This window comes from Rousettus aegyptiacus, unplaced genomic scaffold, assembly GCF_014176215.1.
Source record: "Rousettus aegyptiacus isolate mRouAeg1 unplaced genomic scaffold, mRouAeg1.p scaffold_m13_p_12, whole genome shotgun sequence".
NCBI classification, from domain to species: Eukaryota; Metazoa; Chordata; class Mammalia; order Chiroptera; family Pteropodidae; genus Rousettus; species Rousettus aegyptiacus.
Window position 1 is genome coordinate 19335468 of NW_023416287.1, and position 16639 is coordinate 19352106.

Below are 16639 nucleotides of genomic sequence, written 5' to 3' on the forward strand. Positions count from 1 at the left end.
GAACTGACAGAAATATAGAAAATCATGGTACAATTATAATAATAATAATTGACTCAGGCAAACATCATTAATATATGCTAAAACTAGGAAGAAAACAACATATTTACATGGTCTTGGTCTCTCCCCACAAGAGTCTTACTAATTCAGAAGGAGTGGCGGGAGCAGGGGAGAGGGGGAGAAACACTATAGGGAAGAAACTTGGCAGACATCCCTTAAACAAATGATGAAAATTAACATCACAGTGCTGAACAAATGGACATCATGTACCTGATATGAGGCACCAAGAAACACAAATTACTTTGTGATTTTCTGCCAAAATGCATGTGAATCCATTCATAAAAAAGACAAATTCAAACTGAGGGACATTCTACAAAATGAATGGCCTACACCATTCAAAAAAGACAAGGTAATGAAAGACAAACTAAAAGGATTCTTCCAAACTGAAGGAGACTGGAAACCAGATAAGTAAATATACATGACCCTGGACTGGCTCCTAGACTAGAAAAGAAACTGTTTTTCCTATAAAAAATATTATTGGAACAAATAGCTAAATTTGAATAAGGTCTGTATATTAGATAACAATATTGTATCATGGCCATATCTCTTGATTTTGATAAGTATATTATAGGTACATAAGAGAATGTCCTAATTTAGTGGAAATATGCATTAAGTTATTTAAAGAGGTAGCACATCTGTAACTTACTCTAAAATAGTTCAGAAAAATAATATGCCTATATAAAGAGAAAAGGAATATTTATATAAAACAGTAAAAATGTTGACATTTGGGGAATCAAGGGAATGGCATACAGGAATCTTAACACTACTCTTTCAACTTTTTTGTAAGTTTGAAATTATGTCAAAATACAAAGTTAAAAAAAATGAATACAAAGTGTTATTTATAAGCAGCTCACCATTCTTGAAAATGTTTGTTTTTCTAAAGCAATTTATAGTATCTTGTAATATATTTATTTAAGAAAAGGTAAACGTATTGTTTAAACCACTTAGCCAGACAAACTCACCAAGAGAAAATTAAGGAGGAGTTTATGGAAACAGACTGCTAGGTTCTAAGGAGCTCTAGGAGGCTAGAGAATGAATGCCAAAGGAACTAAGACCATCATCAGCTCTTATACTTCTTTCTCTCTCACCAACTCAAAATTTTGCTCTCCTAAATCATTTCTACCTTTAATCTCTGGGCTTTCTGCCCACCTCCCTCCTCCCCACAAGGTTGGCTCCACTTCTCTAGAGGGAAACAAAAAGAAAGACATAATCCCTTTCTCAATATTAAGGACAAAAAAACTTCGCTATATTTTTGGTGGAGGAAAATGTCAGTATTTTAGCTTTTATTAAGGGTAAAGGGATAGTAAACTAGCTAAAAACTATGTGAATTAGAGGAAACTGTATGATTAGTGTAACTCTAGGAATATAAGGTAAAAATGAATAAATCTGTGCTGTTTGAATGTCTGTTTCATGTGGCTTTGAAAAATTAAAAAGCAAGCAGGACCTCTGTATGGAGATAGCTAAGTTAACAAAGAAATAAGGGAAACATTTGTAAGAGAGGAAAAGGTCAGAGCAGAGTGTCAAGGGAACTGTGCTATGCCTGGTATTAACATTTCACTTGAACTGCTGGAGAGGTCAGATTACATATTTGTCGCCATCAGCTAATTTAATTGAAAGGTCTAGCCAACTCCAAAGCTATAAATTCAGACAGAAGGATACCTAGCTCTGGGTTATTCTATTTTGATTTCTGCATTTAATTAATGCAAAAAAGAAGAGTAGAATCAAATCTTAAAGAGCCACAAATTAAAGATTCATTGCATAGTCCATATACTATATTTGATGATCCATATTTGACATCTCACAAGACCAAGCAAAATTAGCATGGACATTTCTTGGGCTTTTGGGGTATTCATTACAACCATCTGTTTCACTGCTAAGATCAGTAAACACATAGGATGCATTGGTAAAGGCTCTGAGATTTTCTGCCTTTTTATTTTTCTAATTCATCTCTAAGGCCAATGCAGGATACTCTTGAACAAGTCCAAGACCTAGTAAAGTGGTCTTTAAATCATATTCCAATTCCTACAACATTTTAAAATAAATGTCAGGGAAAGAAAGTGGTTGAAGAAAGATAGGAAATCAAGTACCTGGGATCCTATGAAACACATGTCTAAAAACCTCTAGTCCAGTTAGTAAAAAGGAGCTACGTGATAGAGTAAAAAACAGTGGGTTTTGGACTCAGATCTTAATGTATAATGAATGAACTCAACACCAAGACTGAACTAAGTTTGAATAGTGCATCTGCTACTGATTAACTGTGTGACCTTGGGCAATTTATTTAACTTCTCTGAGCCTTATTTCCTCATCTGTAAAAGAGATACTAACTCCCTCCCAAGGTTCTAAAAATTACTAGATGACATACGTAAAAAGCACCCAGCAAAAAATCTAGTAAAGACTCTTTTTTAAAAAGAGTTCGACTGAACTTAAAAGTCAGATTCAGTTGATATATCCACAATGGATTCATTTCACAAGTTTAATTTATGATGCCCCAGCCCCTATAATTTCAGATAGCCTCAAGGCCTTCAATGGGCCAGAGACAGAAACCAGAGACAGAGGCAAAAGGCTATTTAACCAGCCATAATAAAACCCAGAGACAGGGTCTGTCACATGTACATACACTAGTTCATATTGCACATGGGGCTGGTCAGTACAGCTTTAGTAAGACACACACCCCTCCTCCCTTTCTGGATATCCTTACCAAAGTTACAACAATAACCAGGGGGAAGAGTCTCCCTCATTAGCCCTCAAACTTTCAGGGATTTGAAGTAAATCTTTACAATGAGTAATCACTTTCTATAATATAAGGTTCAAAACAATACGCTAATACTAAGGAATGAAGATGAACCTGACAAGTGAGAAATCTTTCTTCTCCATCTTTTTCTTATTTTTTTCTTAAGCCTGGAAGAGGTATGAGCTTAGTGAATTAACTCATCTTGATATTACTGCTGCATTCACCCATCGTACACTATCATTAAATGATCCTTCCCACCTAAAAATAGTTATTAAATTCCAATAACTGATCATAAAGCCTAGATCTGCATACCCCACACAACAGGCTTAATACTAAAGAACAAGCTTAAAGTCAGTCTCTGCTTATTTCTAGACTCCATCAGTATGGAGGCAAGCCATCAGGTTCCAAACCAACATAAATGTATACAAAAGTCAAAGATGAAAACAAAAATCATTAGTGTCCAAAATATAACTCAATTTTAGTACATCTCAACCCTCAAAATAAGCAAAGTTACAAACCTTCGACAACCTCAAATAACTTGTTCCTAATAGGAAAATTAATGCTCAATTCTACACAAAGACTCACTGAAATGTCAATTTGAAATTAATATGCAGATAACAGTTGATTTAATAATTAAGGTTTTATAACAATATTACTCTCATAGCATTCAGCTCATTTCACTCAACTCTGCCACAGGGTAGAGGTGGAGTGTATAAAATATGAGACAACAAAGGTTCTGAACATCCTTCCCCCCAAAAAAATCAGCCAGGAAAACTTTGGCAGTGCAGTGATGTTTAGATATCTATAAACATTGTTTTCTCCCATCTTATAAATGCTGTATTTTGATAACTTAAATAACTTTTCAAAATGCAGGAAACTTCACAGTGACAGAGTATAGGAACAAGGGTTCGATTTTCCCATTCACTGATGGAGAAACACATTTTAAATAAGTTACCTTAATGGTAAGAGCTCAGGCTCTGTAGTCAGATCTAGATATTAATCTAGCCGTGGTTATTTATTAGCTCTATGACATCTGAGTAAATTTCTTAATTTGTAAAATAAGTATACCTAAAAGAGTGCAGGATCAAAAGGCATAAGGTGAGTATAATGCTTGGCATGGTGTCTGGCCCAAAATAAACATTTAATATTAGTCATTGTTATTACTAGGTTAAGAATAACCTACATTTTAGAGATTAAACAAACAACTGAGTCTCAAAAGTTGAACAACTTCCCAGTAGAGCTGGGCCTCGAAACCAAAGTTGGCCTCCAAATTCTGCTTTTTCCATTATGTCAAACAATTTCCCTCATGTATATCTCTGTCTTTTCAAACAGGCTAACTGCACTTTAACCTGTCTTGATTGTTTAGTCACCGATTATGATGCTTTTAATCTTACTCCATTGTTTTTCTTACCCAATAGTACAGGGAGAAAATGACTAAATCCATCAATTAATGCAGCATAGTAGGTAAGGACCTACAGAAGATGGACCCTGTCTCTCATTGTTAGTATGCCTACCTGGGGTAGCCCCTCTCCTCTCCATCTGATTTGTTGCTTTTAAATCTGCTATAAGCTGGGCTCTTGCAAGTACCTTTGAAGTATAAGCAAACTCTGAAAGTTTGAAAAGTTATCCTACTAAGAAGGTATATAAGTTTCACATCAGTCGTGGTCCCAGCAGGAAAGATAGCATACTCCACTCCAGTAAGAATAATTCACAGAGGATGTAATAAGGGAACTAACTATAAAGAAAAGTGTAGGCAGGGTTTAAGATCATCACAAAGGGTAGTTCTAGTACCCTGGGACTACCAAGAGCACCTCTAAGCCAGAGGAACAAAGGAAAACAAAACTTTCCATACCTAGAAGGAGTGAGTCATGAAGAAAGAACCATCTTTAGAGAAATAGCAATCTTCAACCAAGGGACATAGCCAGCCAGAGGAAACACCCATAAGAAGGAAGCAGGGTGATTACATTCCATAACCTCAGAGGGGAAGGAAACCCATTGATGTAGTCTGCATAGGTAGGTCAGCCTCCCAGGGCAGAGAACAAGGTGGGAACAGAAGGAGAGTGGATCTAGAGGAGAAAATGGAAGGCATCTAATTCGATCTCAGAAGTCTGATGCACTTTCATATGACTATTCTAATAGCTAAGTGTTACTGAATGTTACAATTCTAATTCTCACTCCTTTTGAATAGTAATGCACAGGGCCTACCTACCATAAAGTTATTTATAGGCAAGCTTTTCACTAGTAAGTATGGTCATCTGCCATTCCACTTGTAATTGTTGAGAATTCTTTGAGGTTCCAATGACTTTTATGCCTTTCCCCATGCTTACGAACTTTCCACTTATCTTGCTAGGCAAATATAATCACAAAAAAGCAGATACTATCTTAACCCTCAATGAACTTATATTTAGGGGTTGATATTCTTAGATATCTAAGAAAGCAGAATGAGGTATCTAAGAAAGCAGAATGAGGTAAGTGCCACCAGAAAGGAAAGAGCTGTGGTGCTGTGAAAAGTTCTAGAACAGGCTTCCTTGCCATCTGGCCCCTGCCAAGCTCAACTCCAACCAGAACTCACTGCTATCCTATTAACAAGGTATACAAGCTTCAATCACTTTCCTGGCAGGTACAGATATGGAGATCTACTCACCAAAATCTTAACAGCCTCTCAATTTCCACTGTACCCTCAGCCAATAAGGTATGTTCCTCCTCCTAGAAGAGCCCCCTTTCTGAGGGTTGGTTCAAAGGTCGCCTCCTTACCTGAATCTTACTGGATCTTCAAAGAACAGTTAGTTATACCTCTTGTGCACTCCCAAAGGCCTTTGCTTCAAAGACTTAAAGAACTTTATCATTATCCATGTACCTGTGTAAAGCCCCTACTAGACTGGAAGACCTTATGTCGGCTTTGTATCCTCAGCCACTAACAGGACCCAATAGGGTGTGTCAAGCACAGTAGTACTTTCCGTGTATTAGCATACATTTATATATATTATCAATCATCACAATAAAACTGCAAATGATGTAGGAATTATCTCAATTTTACAGATGTGGGAAATAAAGTACATAGAACAGTTAAGTAATGTGTCCAAAGTCTCAAAGCTAGTAAGGACTGGACCCCAAAGTTTCAACCTAGGCACAACTCCAGAATTGAATTTCAACAGACCTAATAATGGGTTAAAGAGGTCTCACTACAAGATGAAGGTCTCCACCCCAGAGGGCAGTTAATTATCCACACACCTGGGTATGGAAAGACAACCGTGGAACTTCTATTTCTTTTAGCCCATCCTTTTGTTATATGTCTATTTTTGCATGTTATAAGATGCACATAAAACACAGTACATGTCAACTATGTAATTGTAATTTAAAACAAACATTCACATAATATGTCTGCACACTCAATCCTATTTACTGATAAAGAGAACACTAAAAACATTTGAGGCCACTACTCTAGACTTCCCCCAGGGACTCTGAGCTCCTACTTTCCCTCTGCCTAGCACTTCAGTTAAAAACATTAGCCAAATGTTTAGACTATAGGTTAGCTTCTAGAGGCAAGAGCCTGCTCTTATTCATTCATCTTTGTAAGCTCTACATCAGCATAAGGCCTGGTGCTTAGCAGATGGTCAATGGTGAATCTTACTGTATCATTAGAACTTCACTGAAAAAAAATCCTCTCAGTATTTTAATACAACTTACTAAATGCTTCCAGGTTAAAAGAAAAGGTATACTAAGCACTGCCTAGGAATACAAAATTGTCTGAAGAATATAAAAAATTTTTTTAAATAAATAATTAAAAGTTACATAATAGAACCGAAAATTGTACCTTGAGGCATATTTTAAACTGAAAACTACAAAAAACAGATTTGGACATAAAAATTTTAAGTTCCACTAAAAAGTTCTTTCATTATACAGAGATGGTGCACCTTTGTCAGACCTAAAGGTCACCTATGAGTCCAAGAGGAAGGGAATCAAACTATCAAATGCGGCAACTGCAGACTTAACTATAAAGAGGAATCAGCTGGGGACATCTACTTTACATTTCTTCAATGCAACAGTAAATGGTTATCAAACAAAGGAGAGAGGCTGTATAAAGCCTCCCTTTTAGATGCTGAAGCTATTTTATTAGATTGCAGGGTTTCTTCTGTTCCTCAGTTTTATTCGCTACAAAATGGGCATATTCAAGTACTCAAAATTCTTATTTAAGTTGTCACCACGATTAATTGGGAGACAGCCTGCAAAAATAAATTAATGATTCCCTCATTTACCATGTCTTTCCTCCCTCCTCCCGGGTAAACGCAAGGCCTAGTTTGGTCCATCTAGTTTGTTGCTGTATTCCCAGAGCCAAGAATGGTACCTTTTACTTACTTAATAGATTATTTAATAAATATTAAATGAATAGAATGCAAAATGCCTGCTGCTCAAAAAATGTTGGCTATTGCAACAAGAAACAATTAAAATTTTATTGTTATTAAGAGACCTCACCCCTCCCCCAAGGAGCTCAGAATTCTAGGAGGAACACTAGATCAATGCTGGAATGGAGGAAAGAAAACCAATTAGATCATAAAGCAGGACACAATGAAGACAAAATAAAATCTTAAATACACAACCAGAGCCCAATTTCGGGCTTTTCAGAGTGAGGTTCACCTTGGATGAGGTTTATTAGCGATTACAATGACAGTTTTCACGCCTGTGTATGTGCCAGTCTGTGTCAAGCGTTCTCCTGGCCTCACAAAACCCAAGAACTCGGGGCGCGGGGGAGGAGGGCCCGAGTGGAGATGATATTCATATCCCCATTTTGTAGATGCGGTAAGTGAGATTCGGAGAGAGTCAAGGTCACAGCCTGTAAGTTGGGGAGGCCTGAACCCAGGCAGTCCGACCCCTGAGCCTGCACCCAACAGGCCTCTCTCTCCTCCTCCACCATCGGCTGCGAACATACTCCTCGAAATTACGAGTGTAATATATCTCCAAGAACCGGACTTAAGGGACCCAGCGCAGAGAGAACAAAACAATCCTTGTCCACAAGCAAGTCCGATGGACAGTGGCCTGGCCTGGGTTCCGAGGCCGCAGTCCCCACAGTTTCGCTCACACTGCGAGCCTCAAGCGCTCCCGACCGCGCAGGAAGCGCCCGGGCGTCTTCGAGAGCCCGCGAAGGCCTGGCCTGCCGCATGACCTTGGATGAGCCGCCCTGCTTCGGGCCTCAGTTTCCCCATCCCAACGTCCCGCGGGGGACCTCTCCGAGCTCGCGCCCGTGGAGCCGCAGGCCTCTCACACGCCCCCCTCAGCCGCCCGCCTTCTCGCCCTGCTTACGCTGGAAGGCGGCCGCTCCAGGGACGCCCACCATCGCCAAGTGTCTCCGTCGCCAGCCTCCCGCCTCTACCAGTCTCCAGGGTCCCTCGCAGGCACTGCCGCAGGACCTGTAGTCACCAAGCTCGCCCAACCCAGCACCGCCGCCGCAGCCGCCGCTACCGCCGCCGTTAGGCCGCTCACTGCCCCGCCCCCTGTTGGCCCCGCCCCTCCCCACGGGCACGCCCCCGCCGCGCGCTCCCGCCCGCCAGACCAACGCACGCGGAAGCCCAGCCCAAAGACTAGATCCTGTTAAACCCCGCCCCCTGCCCTGCCCCACCCCTTCCGCGCGAACCGACCACTCTCTCCCGGAGCATCCCGCTTCTCAGACCCGCCCTCCTGGGTCACGCGCGCCTGTCACGCGCAAGGCCCACTTTTCAGGCACTGGGCTTGCTGCTGAGGTGAGAGCTACAGCTCAGGCCGGAGGACGGGGATGGAGGCGGAGTCCTTGGGGGCGGATCTTAGGGGGGAGGAGACAAAGCCTCACCTGAGTTATACAGGTTAAAAGCCTGGTCTCCTTGGCTAAGTCACTTCTCTTTTTTTGGCCTACTATGTTCCAGATGTCTAAAGTGTCATCGTTATAATATTAATAACGGTTAGCTATCATTATTATCATTGAGCTCGTTTAGATGCTGTTTTTATGCACTCCATCTAATTAATCCTCACAATGAAGGAGAAAAGTATTATTTTCCCTTTTCTGCACAAACGGAAAGGGCTTTCCCACCAACCAGCTTGCCCATTTGTTACTGTTAGCAAAAAGCAGAGATGGCATTGGAACCTAGCATGCTCTGACTTCAGATCCAGTACTTTGAGCTACTATGAACTATTCTGCCTCCTAAAGATTTAAAAAATTAAAATTGAAATAGAGATTAAAAACTCCAAACTCCTCTATGTACAAAGACACCATAAACAAAGTTCTTTTAACTTTGCTATCTTTTATATGCAGAAGACTGGGTAAAATATTTGCCACAGGCTCAACAACCAATATTCAGAATAAAGAACTACAACCTACCCCCCCAAAAAAAGATAATTTAATTAAAAATAGACTAAGAAAATTAAGAGACAATAAACAAAAGAAAAATCTGAATGGCTGATAAACATTAAAAAAATGATGCTCAACTTCTCTAATAATCAGGAAAGCATCAAACAATGAATTCCCATATTTCATTCATTAAATTGGCAATTCCACTTGTGGGTCTCCATCCCAAAGAAATACTTGCTCATGTGCATAAAAGGATACATTGGAAGAAAAGTATATGTCAGAATTATTTAAGTCTATGGCCATGCCACCCTGAACAAGCCTGATCCTGTCTGATCTCAGAAGCTAAGCATGGTCTAGCTTGTTTAGTACTTGAATAGGAGACCACCTAGGAAAGACCAGGTGCCATGGGTGTAAAAAATAAAAAAATAAAGGATTGTAAATTGATGAGGCCCTTACAATCTGTGAGGTCAACCAAGGGTTGCCTTGCCTAAAAAATAAAATAAATAAATAAAAATTTTAAAAAGAATTATTTATAAGAAGAAAAATGAGAATTGTCTTGAATATCCTTCACGGAGAACTAGTGAAATAAGAATGTCCACATTATTATTCTATTGTCCACATTATTATTCTAATATGCCAAGACATTATTAACTGAAAAAGCGAATTGGTGTTCCATACAGTTATTCTTTTGTTTTACCTTCAAGTTTTAGATAATTGGATAATTTTTCTTAATACCTACATACTATGTACACTCTAAAATTGTGCTCAATCTAAGAGCCCACAAGCCAGAGCCAAATAGGCCAGGTGTAAATGATGGTTCCATACTTACCAGCTACATAGCCTTGGACAAGTCATTTCAACTTTCCAATCCTCAGCAAGTAGTTCATGATACAACATAGGTCACCAGATGGGTGCATGAAAAGCACAGTGCCAGATACATTTTTTAAAGGCTAAAATTATTATTATATACACTCTTTAACCTCTATCTCCCCTCAATATCCCTCTAGCTTTTACCCTTCATGCCTAGAAACTGTTAGTACATAGGAGAATCTTCAGGAAAGGAGAGAATTGATTCGTTCATTGAACAAATATTTATCAAGAACCTATCTTGTGCCAAGCCTTGTGCTAGGTAGGATACAGTGGTCAATAAGATAATGTTGCTACCTGCGTGACAAATAAGCAGAAGTATAATTTAATGTGCAAAACAAACAAACAAATACCTTCTCCTTCCACCCTCCTGGGAGGGGAGAGAGAAGCTGGTGATTTGAGATCTATTACCAATGGTCAATGATTTTATCAACCATGCCTGTGTAATGAAGCCTCCATAAAAACCCAAAAGGGTGGGGGCGGTTCAGAGAGTTTCAGGTTAGTGAACACTTATAGAGTGAGTGGGGTGTTCAGAGAGCATGGAAGCTCTATGCCCCTCCCCTATGCCTCACCCTATGTATCTCTTCATCTGGCTATTGATTTCTGTCCTTTAATATCTTTTTTAATAAACTGGTAATCCAGCGAGTAAATGGGCTTCCTGAGTTCTGTGAGCTATTTTATCAAATTCATCAAACCCAAGGAGGGGGTTATGGGAACCTCTCTATAGTTAGTTCATCAGAAAGGTAATAAATAACCTGGGTGTGCAACTGAAGACTGGCATCTGAAATGGGAGTGTTGGGGATAACCTTGTAGGACTGAGCCCTTAAAACAAACAAACAAACAAACAACAACAACAAAAAGTAAGGGACAGAAAAGTGGTACAAGAGGTGTACGGATTCTCATTTTACACTGGGTGGGCAGGAAGACCTCTCCAAAGAGATAATATGTGAGCTGAGACCATAATGAAATGAAGGATCAGGCCATGGGAATATCTGGAGGGATTGTGTTCTAGGCAGAAGGAACAGGAAGTGCAAAGGCCCTGAGAAGGAAATAAACTTTCTGGGCATAAGGCACAAGGAGTTCAGTATGACTGAAGCTGTGTAGATAAAAAGAATGGTAGGAAGTAATGCCAAGAGGGGAGGTGAAACCAGATATTGCAGGGCTTTTGTGTCTAAGGAAAAAGATGTGAATTTTACTGTTAGACTAGCAGGAGATTTTGCAGGGTTTGGAGCAGGGGAGTGGTCTGATAATGATTACATTTTGAAAATATGCCTCTACCTACTTTGGGGAGAATAGATTAGAGGTTTAGGAGGCTGTTACTGATAAGAGATGATAGACTGAGATATCCAGTGGAAAAGTAAGAAGAGGTCAGATTCAGGATATATTTTGACTCAAGAGCCCATGGGTTTTGCCAGAGGATTGGATATGGTGAATGAGAGAAAGGAGACAGCCAATTATCATAATGGCTTCAAAAGTCTCCTCAGTCAGCCTGCCCTGCAGCCTTCCTTTTTTTGAAATAACAATCTCTCAAAAATACACAGCACTTCATAGCGTATACATAAGACATTTCAAGGTGCCTCTTCATAGGTATTGCTTATTTTTCAATTTTGTTACAAAAAATGCTTTTTTCAAATATTTAAGATTGAAGTAAGAACAAGGAATATTACTGGGAACAAACAGGACATAACGTGAAAATGAAAGGGTCAGTTCACCAAGACTTAACAAACTTCAATGTTTATGCACCTAACACAGGTCTTCAAAAATATATGAAGAAAAACTGATAAAACTGAAAAATAAAATAAAAAAGACAAATTCGCAATTATACTTGAAGATTTCAACACTACTCTCTCAGTAATTAATACAACAAGTAGACAGAGTATCAGCAATTCTAATCTTCTGTATAAAACGCTTCCAATCTATAAGCAGAATAATGCATACATTCTCATCCCTGGAAGCTGTGAATATGCTACCTTACATAGTAAAAGGGACTTGGCAGAGGTGATTGCGTTAAAGACCTTGGGATGGGCCGATCACCCAGGTATGCCCAGTATAATCACGAGAGCCTTTAAAAGAGTCAGGGGCGATATGACAATGGAAGCACAGGTCAGAGAGAAAGAGAAAGAGAGAGATTTGAAGATGTTATGCTTCTGGTCTTGAAGATGGAATAAAGGACCTGGGACCAAAGAATGTAAATGGATTCTAGAAAATGAAAAGAAATAGATTTTCCCCTAGAGCCTCCAAACTAACACAGCCCTATCAACACTTTGATTTTAGTCCAGTAAGAAGAATTTTGTACTACCGACCTCCAAAACAGTAAGATAGTAAGTGTATGTTTTTCTAAACCGCTAAGTTTATAGATAGGATACTACACAATGATCAATAAGGTAATTTTTTATAGCAGCCTAAGGAAACTAATGCAACTATCAACCAACTTCACCTAATTTACATTTATAGAACACTCTATCCACACAACAGTAGATTACATATTCTTTTCAAATGCACAGAAAACATTCACCAAGGTAGACTGTATTCTGTTGTTAAAAACCAAACTTTAACAAATTTAAAAGAACTAGAATCATACAAAATATGTTTTCTGATATAATGGAATCAAACTAGAAATCAATAACAGAAAGATTTCTGGAAAAATCTCCAATTACTTGGAGACTAAATAATATACCTCTAACTAACCAATGGGTCGAAGAGGGGGTCACAGGGAAATGAGTTAAGTTTTTTGAGCAGAATAAAATTGAAAGTACAGCATATTGAAACTTGTATGGTACAGCTAAACCAGTGTTTAGAGGGATATTTAAAGCACTAAATGCTTATATTACAAAAGAGAAAAGTTCTCAAGTCAATGATCTACCCTTAAAAAAAACTAGCAGAAGAAAAGCAAATTACACTCAAGACAAGCTGGTAGAAAGAAATAATAAAGATAAAAGCAGAATTCAAGGAAGAAAAAAATGAGAAATCAATGAAACCAAAAGTTTCTGATTCCTTGAAAAGATGAATAGTCTCTAGCAAAACTAGCAATGGAAAAAGAAAGACAAAATGTAGCAATATAAAAAATGAGAACATTACTACAGACCCTACAGATTGTGAAAGGATAATAAAGACTATTCTGAACAATTATAGGCCATAAATTTGACAGCTGACATGAGATAGACCGATTCCTTCAAATATACCAACAACTAAAGTACACTCAAGAAGTTGATAATCTGGTCTACAGCCATGTTGTCCTGATCCTGCCCCATCTCATCTGTTCTTGGAAGCTAAACAGGATAGGGTCTGGTTAGTACTTGGATGGGAGATCACCTAGGAAGACCAAGAGCTGTAGGCATTTAAAAAAAAAAAAAGGTTGATAATCTGGCTTTTCTATCCCTTCCCCACCACCCCCACCATCACCCTAGTGCTACTGGGGCTGCATCCACTCACTATAAGTTCCGGGGTTCTGCTAAGCCAGACCTGTAGTAATCTCCTTCCAGGTGCCATCATGATCATCTACCCTGATCTCATTAGCCATGATGTCATGTTCTCGGACATCTACAAGATCCATCAAGGAGACTGAGGTTGGGCTACGCCTGGAGGTGGAGGGGAAGATGTCAGTAGGACTGAGGGTAACGTTGATGACTCACTCATTGATAGAAATGCCTCTGCTGGAGTTCCCCCAGTGCTAAGGTGCCAGAAGCACAGTGGTCACTAGTGTTGATATTATTACGAACCATCATTTGTAGGAAACCAGCTTCACAAAAGACAAGAAAGAGTAAAATCTTTTTATGACAGAGGCTGCAGAACAAATCAAGTATATCCTTGCTAATTTCAAAAAAACAAAAACAAAAAACTACAAGTTCTTTAATGGTGAAAATGTAAATCCAGATAGCATGGTTGCTCTGCTGGACTACCATGAGGATGGTGTGACCCCATATATGCTTTTCTTTAAAGACAGTTCAGAAATGGAAAAATGTTAACAAATTTAGCATTTTGATCAAATGTCATTATAACTGGCTGCTGCTTTTCATCCACACGCCAGGACTAGGACCAACTGGACTGATGTTATCTTGAGCTCTTCAATTCTTTTGACCTTGATTTGTTTGAAGTGGAAGCATTGTTTTTAAGAAAAACATGCCATTTAAGTTATATGAGAAGTAAAACGCATTTAAATTTTTTTTTAAAAATTGATAATCTGAATAGTCCTCTATTTATTAAAGAGATGAATTTTGTGGTTAAAAATCTTCCAACAAAGAAACCTCCAGACTTCACGGGCTACTTCTACCAAATATTTAAGAAGAACTAACATGAATTTTACATAATCTCTACCAGAGAATAATAAGAAACATTTCCAACTCATTTTATGAGGCCAGCATGACCCTCATACCAAAACCATACAAAAATGTGACAAGGAAACTATAGACCAATGTTTTTCATGAAGACACAGACAAAAATCCTCAACAAAACATTATATGTAAAAGTGATACTACATTGGGGTCAAATTGGTATTATTCTGAGACTGCAAGGCTGGTCTAAGAACTGTTTACACGGAAACCTATACATGATTTTTCATAGCAGTTTAATTCACAATTATCAGAAACTGAAAACAATGTAAATATTCCTCAACTGGTTGGTAGATAGACTATGGTACATACACTCATCATACAAATATACATTATTCAGCAATAAAAAGGAACAGATTTCTGATACCTGCAATAACATAGATACATTTCAAAGGGGTCAGACTCTATAGGCTACATATTCTATGATTCCAACTATAGGATATTTTTTAAAAGACAAAATTATAGAAACAGAAAACAGGTCTGTGTTTGCCAGACACTCATGGTAGGGCATGAGGAAATTTTGGGGTTGATGGAACTGTTCTACACCTTGTTTGTTATGATGGTTACATGATTATACGCATTGTCAAAACTCATAGGACTGTGCATTTTAAAAAGAGTGACTTTATATAAATTTTATAATAAATTTAAAAGTGAAAAATTTAAATATAATATGTAATACATATAACAAAATGAGCAAATCTCAAGCATAGAGCTCAATAAATTGTTTCAGGCTTAATACCTTGTAACCACCACTCATATCAATACAAAATTAATTTTCCACCACTCTAGACTCTATAGTGTTTCTTTCTAGTCAGTATTCCACCCTGAGGTCACCACTATTTTGACTTCTATAACTATAGCTATATAGTTGTTTTTCGTTTAACAGCTTTATTGAGATATTATTCATATACCATACATTTGCCCATTTAAAATGTATAATTCAGTGGTTTTTAGTATATTCACAGAGCTGTGTAACCATCACCAGAATCTAACTTTATAACATTTCATCATCCCAAAAAGAAACTACATACTCTTTATTAGCAGTCAGTCTGCACCCAGCCCTCCCCCAAATCTTATTGCTTTTTAAAAAATCATCTTTAATAAGATGTATTTTATTTACAATGAATCACATAAATTTAAAGGACGCGATTTGATGAGTTTTGATGATTTTATTTATCTGTGAAATCTCCAGCACTATCAAGATACAGAACATTTTCATCACCCTATAAGATTCCTCTTGCTCCTTCCATCTGTACCCGGGCCAAAGGGAGCACAAATCTACCTTCTGTCACTATACATTAGTTTGCATTTTCTAAAATTTCATGTAAACGGACTCATACAGTATGAACTCTCCTGTCTGGCTTCTTTCACTCCACATAATGATTTTGAGATATGTCTATGTTTCCATCAATAATTTGCCTTCCTTTTTATTGCCAGGTATTGCTACATTGTTTGGATATACCACATTCTACTGTGTTTAAGAATAAAACTTTCTTGCTGAAAACTTAGGCAAGTCTGGCTTTGAACACATAGATTTCTCAAGTTCTGTTGGATTTCAGATATAGAGATAGCAAATTAGTATCCACAGGCTCACCACCTTTTCTATTTCTTTCTTGTTCTGGCTTAGTTCCTGGTGGAGTGTGTATGTGTGTTGGGGGTGGAGGAGAGAGGCCTTCTGGGAACAGATCAGAGCCACAAAGCATCTGCCAGTATCTCTTGATTACTTACGGCCTACAGGGTCAGGGACACTAACATTTAAGAGTCAGAGAGACAAGGCTGGGTACCTTGTAAACTCAATTTGACTTCAGTTTTGCAACCGCTCCATAGTCCAGCCAAAGAAACAGATTCAGAAAGGTTAAAAGACTTATACAGTGAAGTTTGCCTGAGTCAGAAGCTTAGTCTCAGCTGAATTTTGACTTTCTTTTCACAACTTTGTAAAGGAATTACAGTCTACGAAGACCCAAGGAAATTGCTCAGAACCCTGGCTGTTTCCTGTCCAAACCAAGTCATTGTTTTTCTTTAGTGACAAGGAGGATAAAGAGGGGTGGCAGGGAGAAGTGCATGCAGTCTGCCTTCTGCCCTAGCCGTGCCCCTTCCGTTAATGAATGATAAACACACCGCCCAGCCAGATGACAGTCATTGAGGGAAGCTGATTTAAAAGTGTATGGTCTTGTTGGGTAAACAGGAGTCTGAAATACCAATGGCACTTTAAAGAGCTTGTCTGTGTGCCTGAGAAAAGGCATGGTTGGAACTTTTCTAATAAGCAAAGCTTTTTCTACACAGGAGGCTAAAAAGCCCAAGAGCTTAGAGGGAGAGATGAATGAGTAGAGTTTTTTGGCT

The 16639-nt window shown here is 38.5% G+C and overlaps 1 protein-coding gene and 1 pseudogene across 3 annotated transcripts in view; one reads left to right on the forward strand and one right to left on the reverse strand.

Moving 5' to 3' along the window:
* The window catches only part of CBFA2T2 (CBFA2/RUNX1 partner transcriptional co-repressor 2), a 124470-nt gene extending 116212 nt beyond the window's left edge, over window positions 1-8258 (reverse strand). For all 3 annotated transcript variants that reach the window (XM_016162240.2, XM_016162237.2, XM_016162236.2), the window contains exon 1: window positions 8087-8258. In XM_016162240.2, the coding sequence (XP_016017726.1) occupies window positions 8087-8120 (34 nt within the window). In that variant the 5' untranslated portion in view covers window positions 8121-8258. The remainder of the gene's footprint in view (window positions 1-8086) is intronic.
* A 5203-nt stretch (window positions 8259-13461) lies between these two features.
* Window positions 13462-13936, forward strand: LOC118609942 (annotated as a pseudogene).
* The last annotated feature ends 2703 nt before the right edge of the window (window positions 13937-16639 follow it).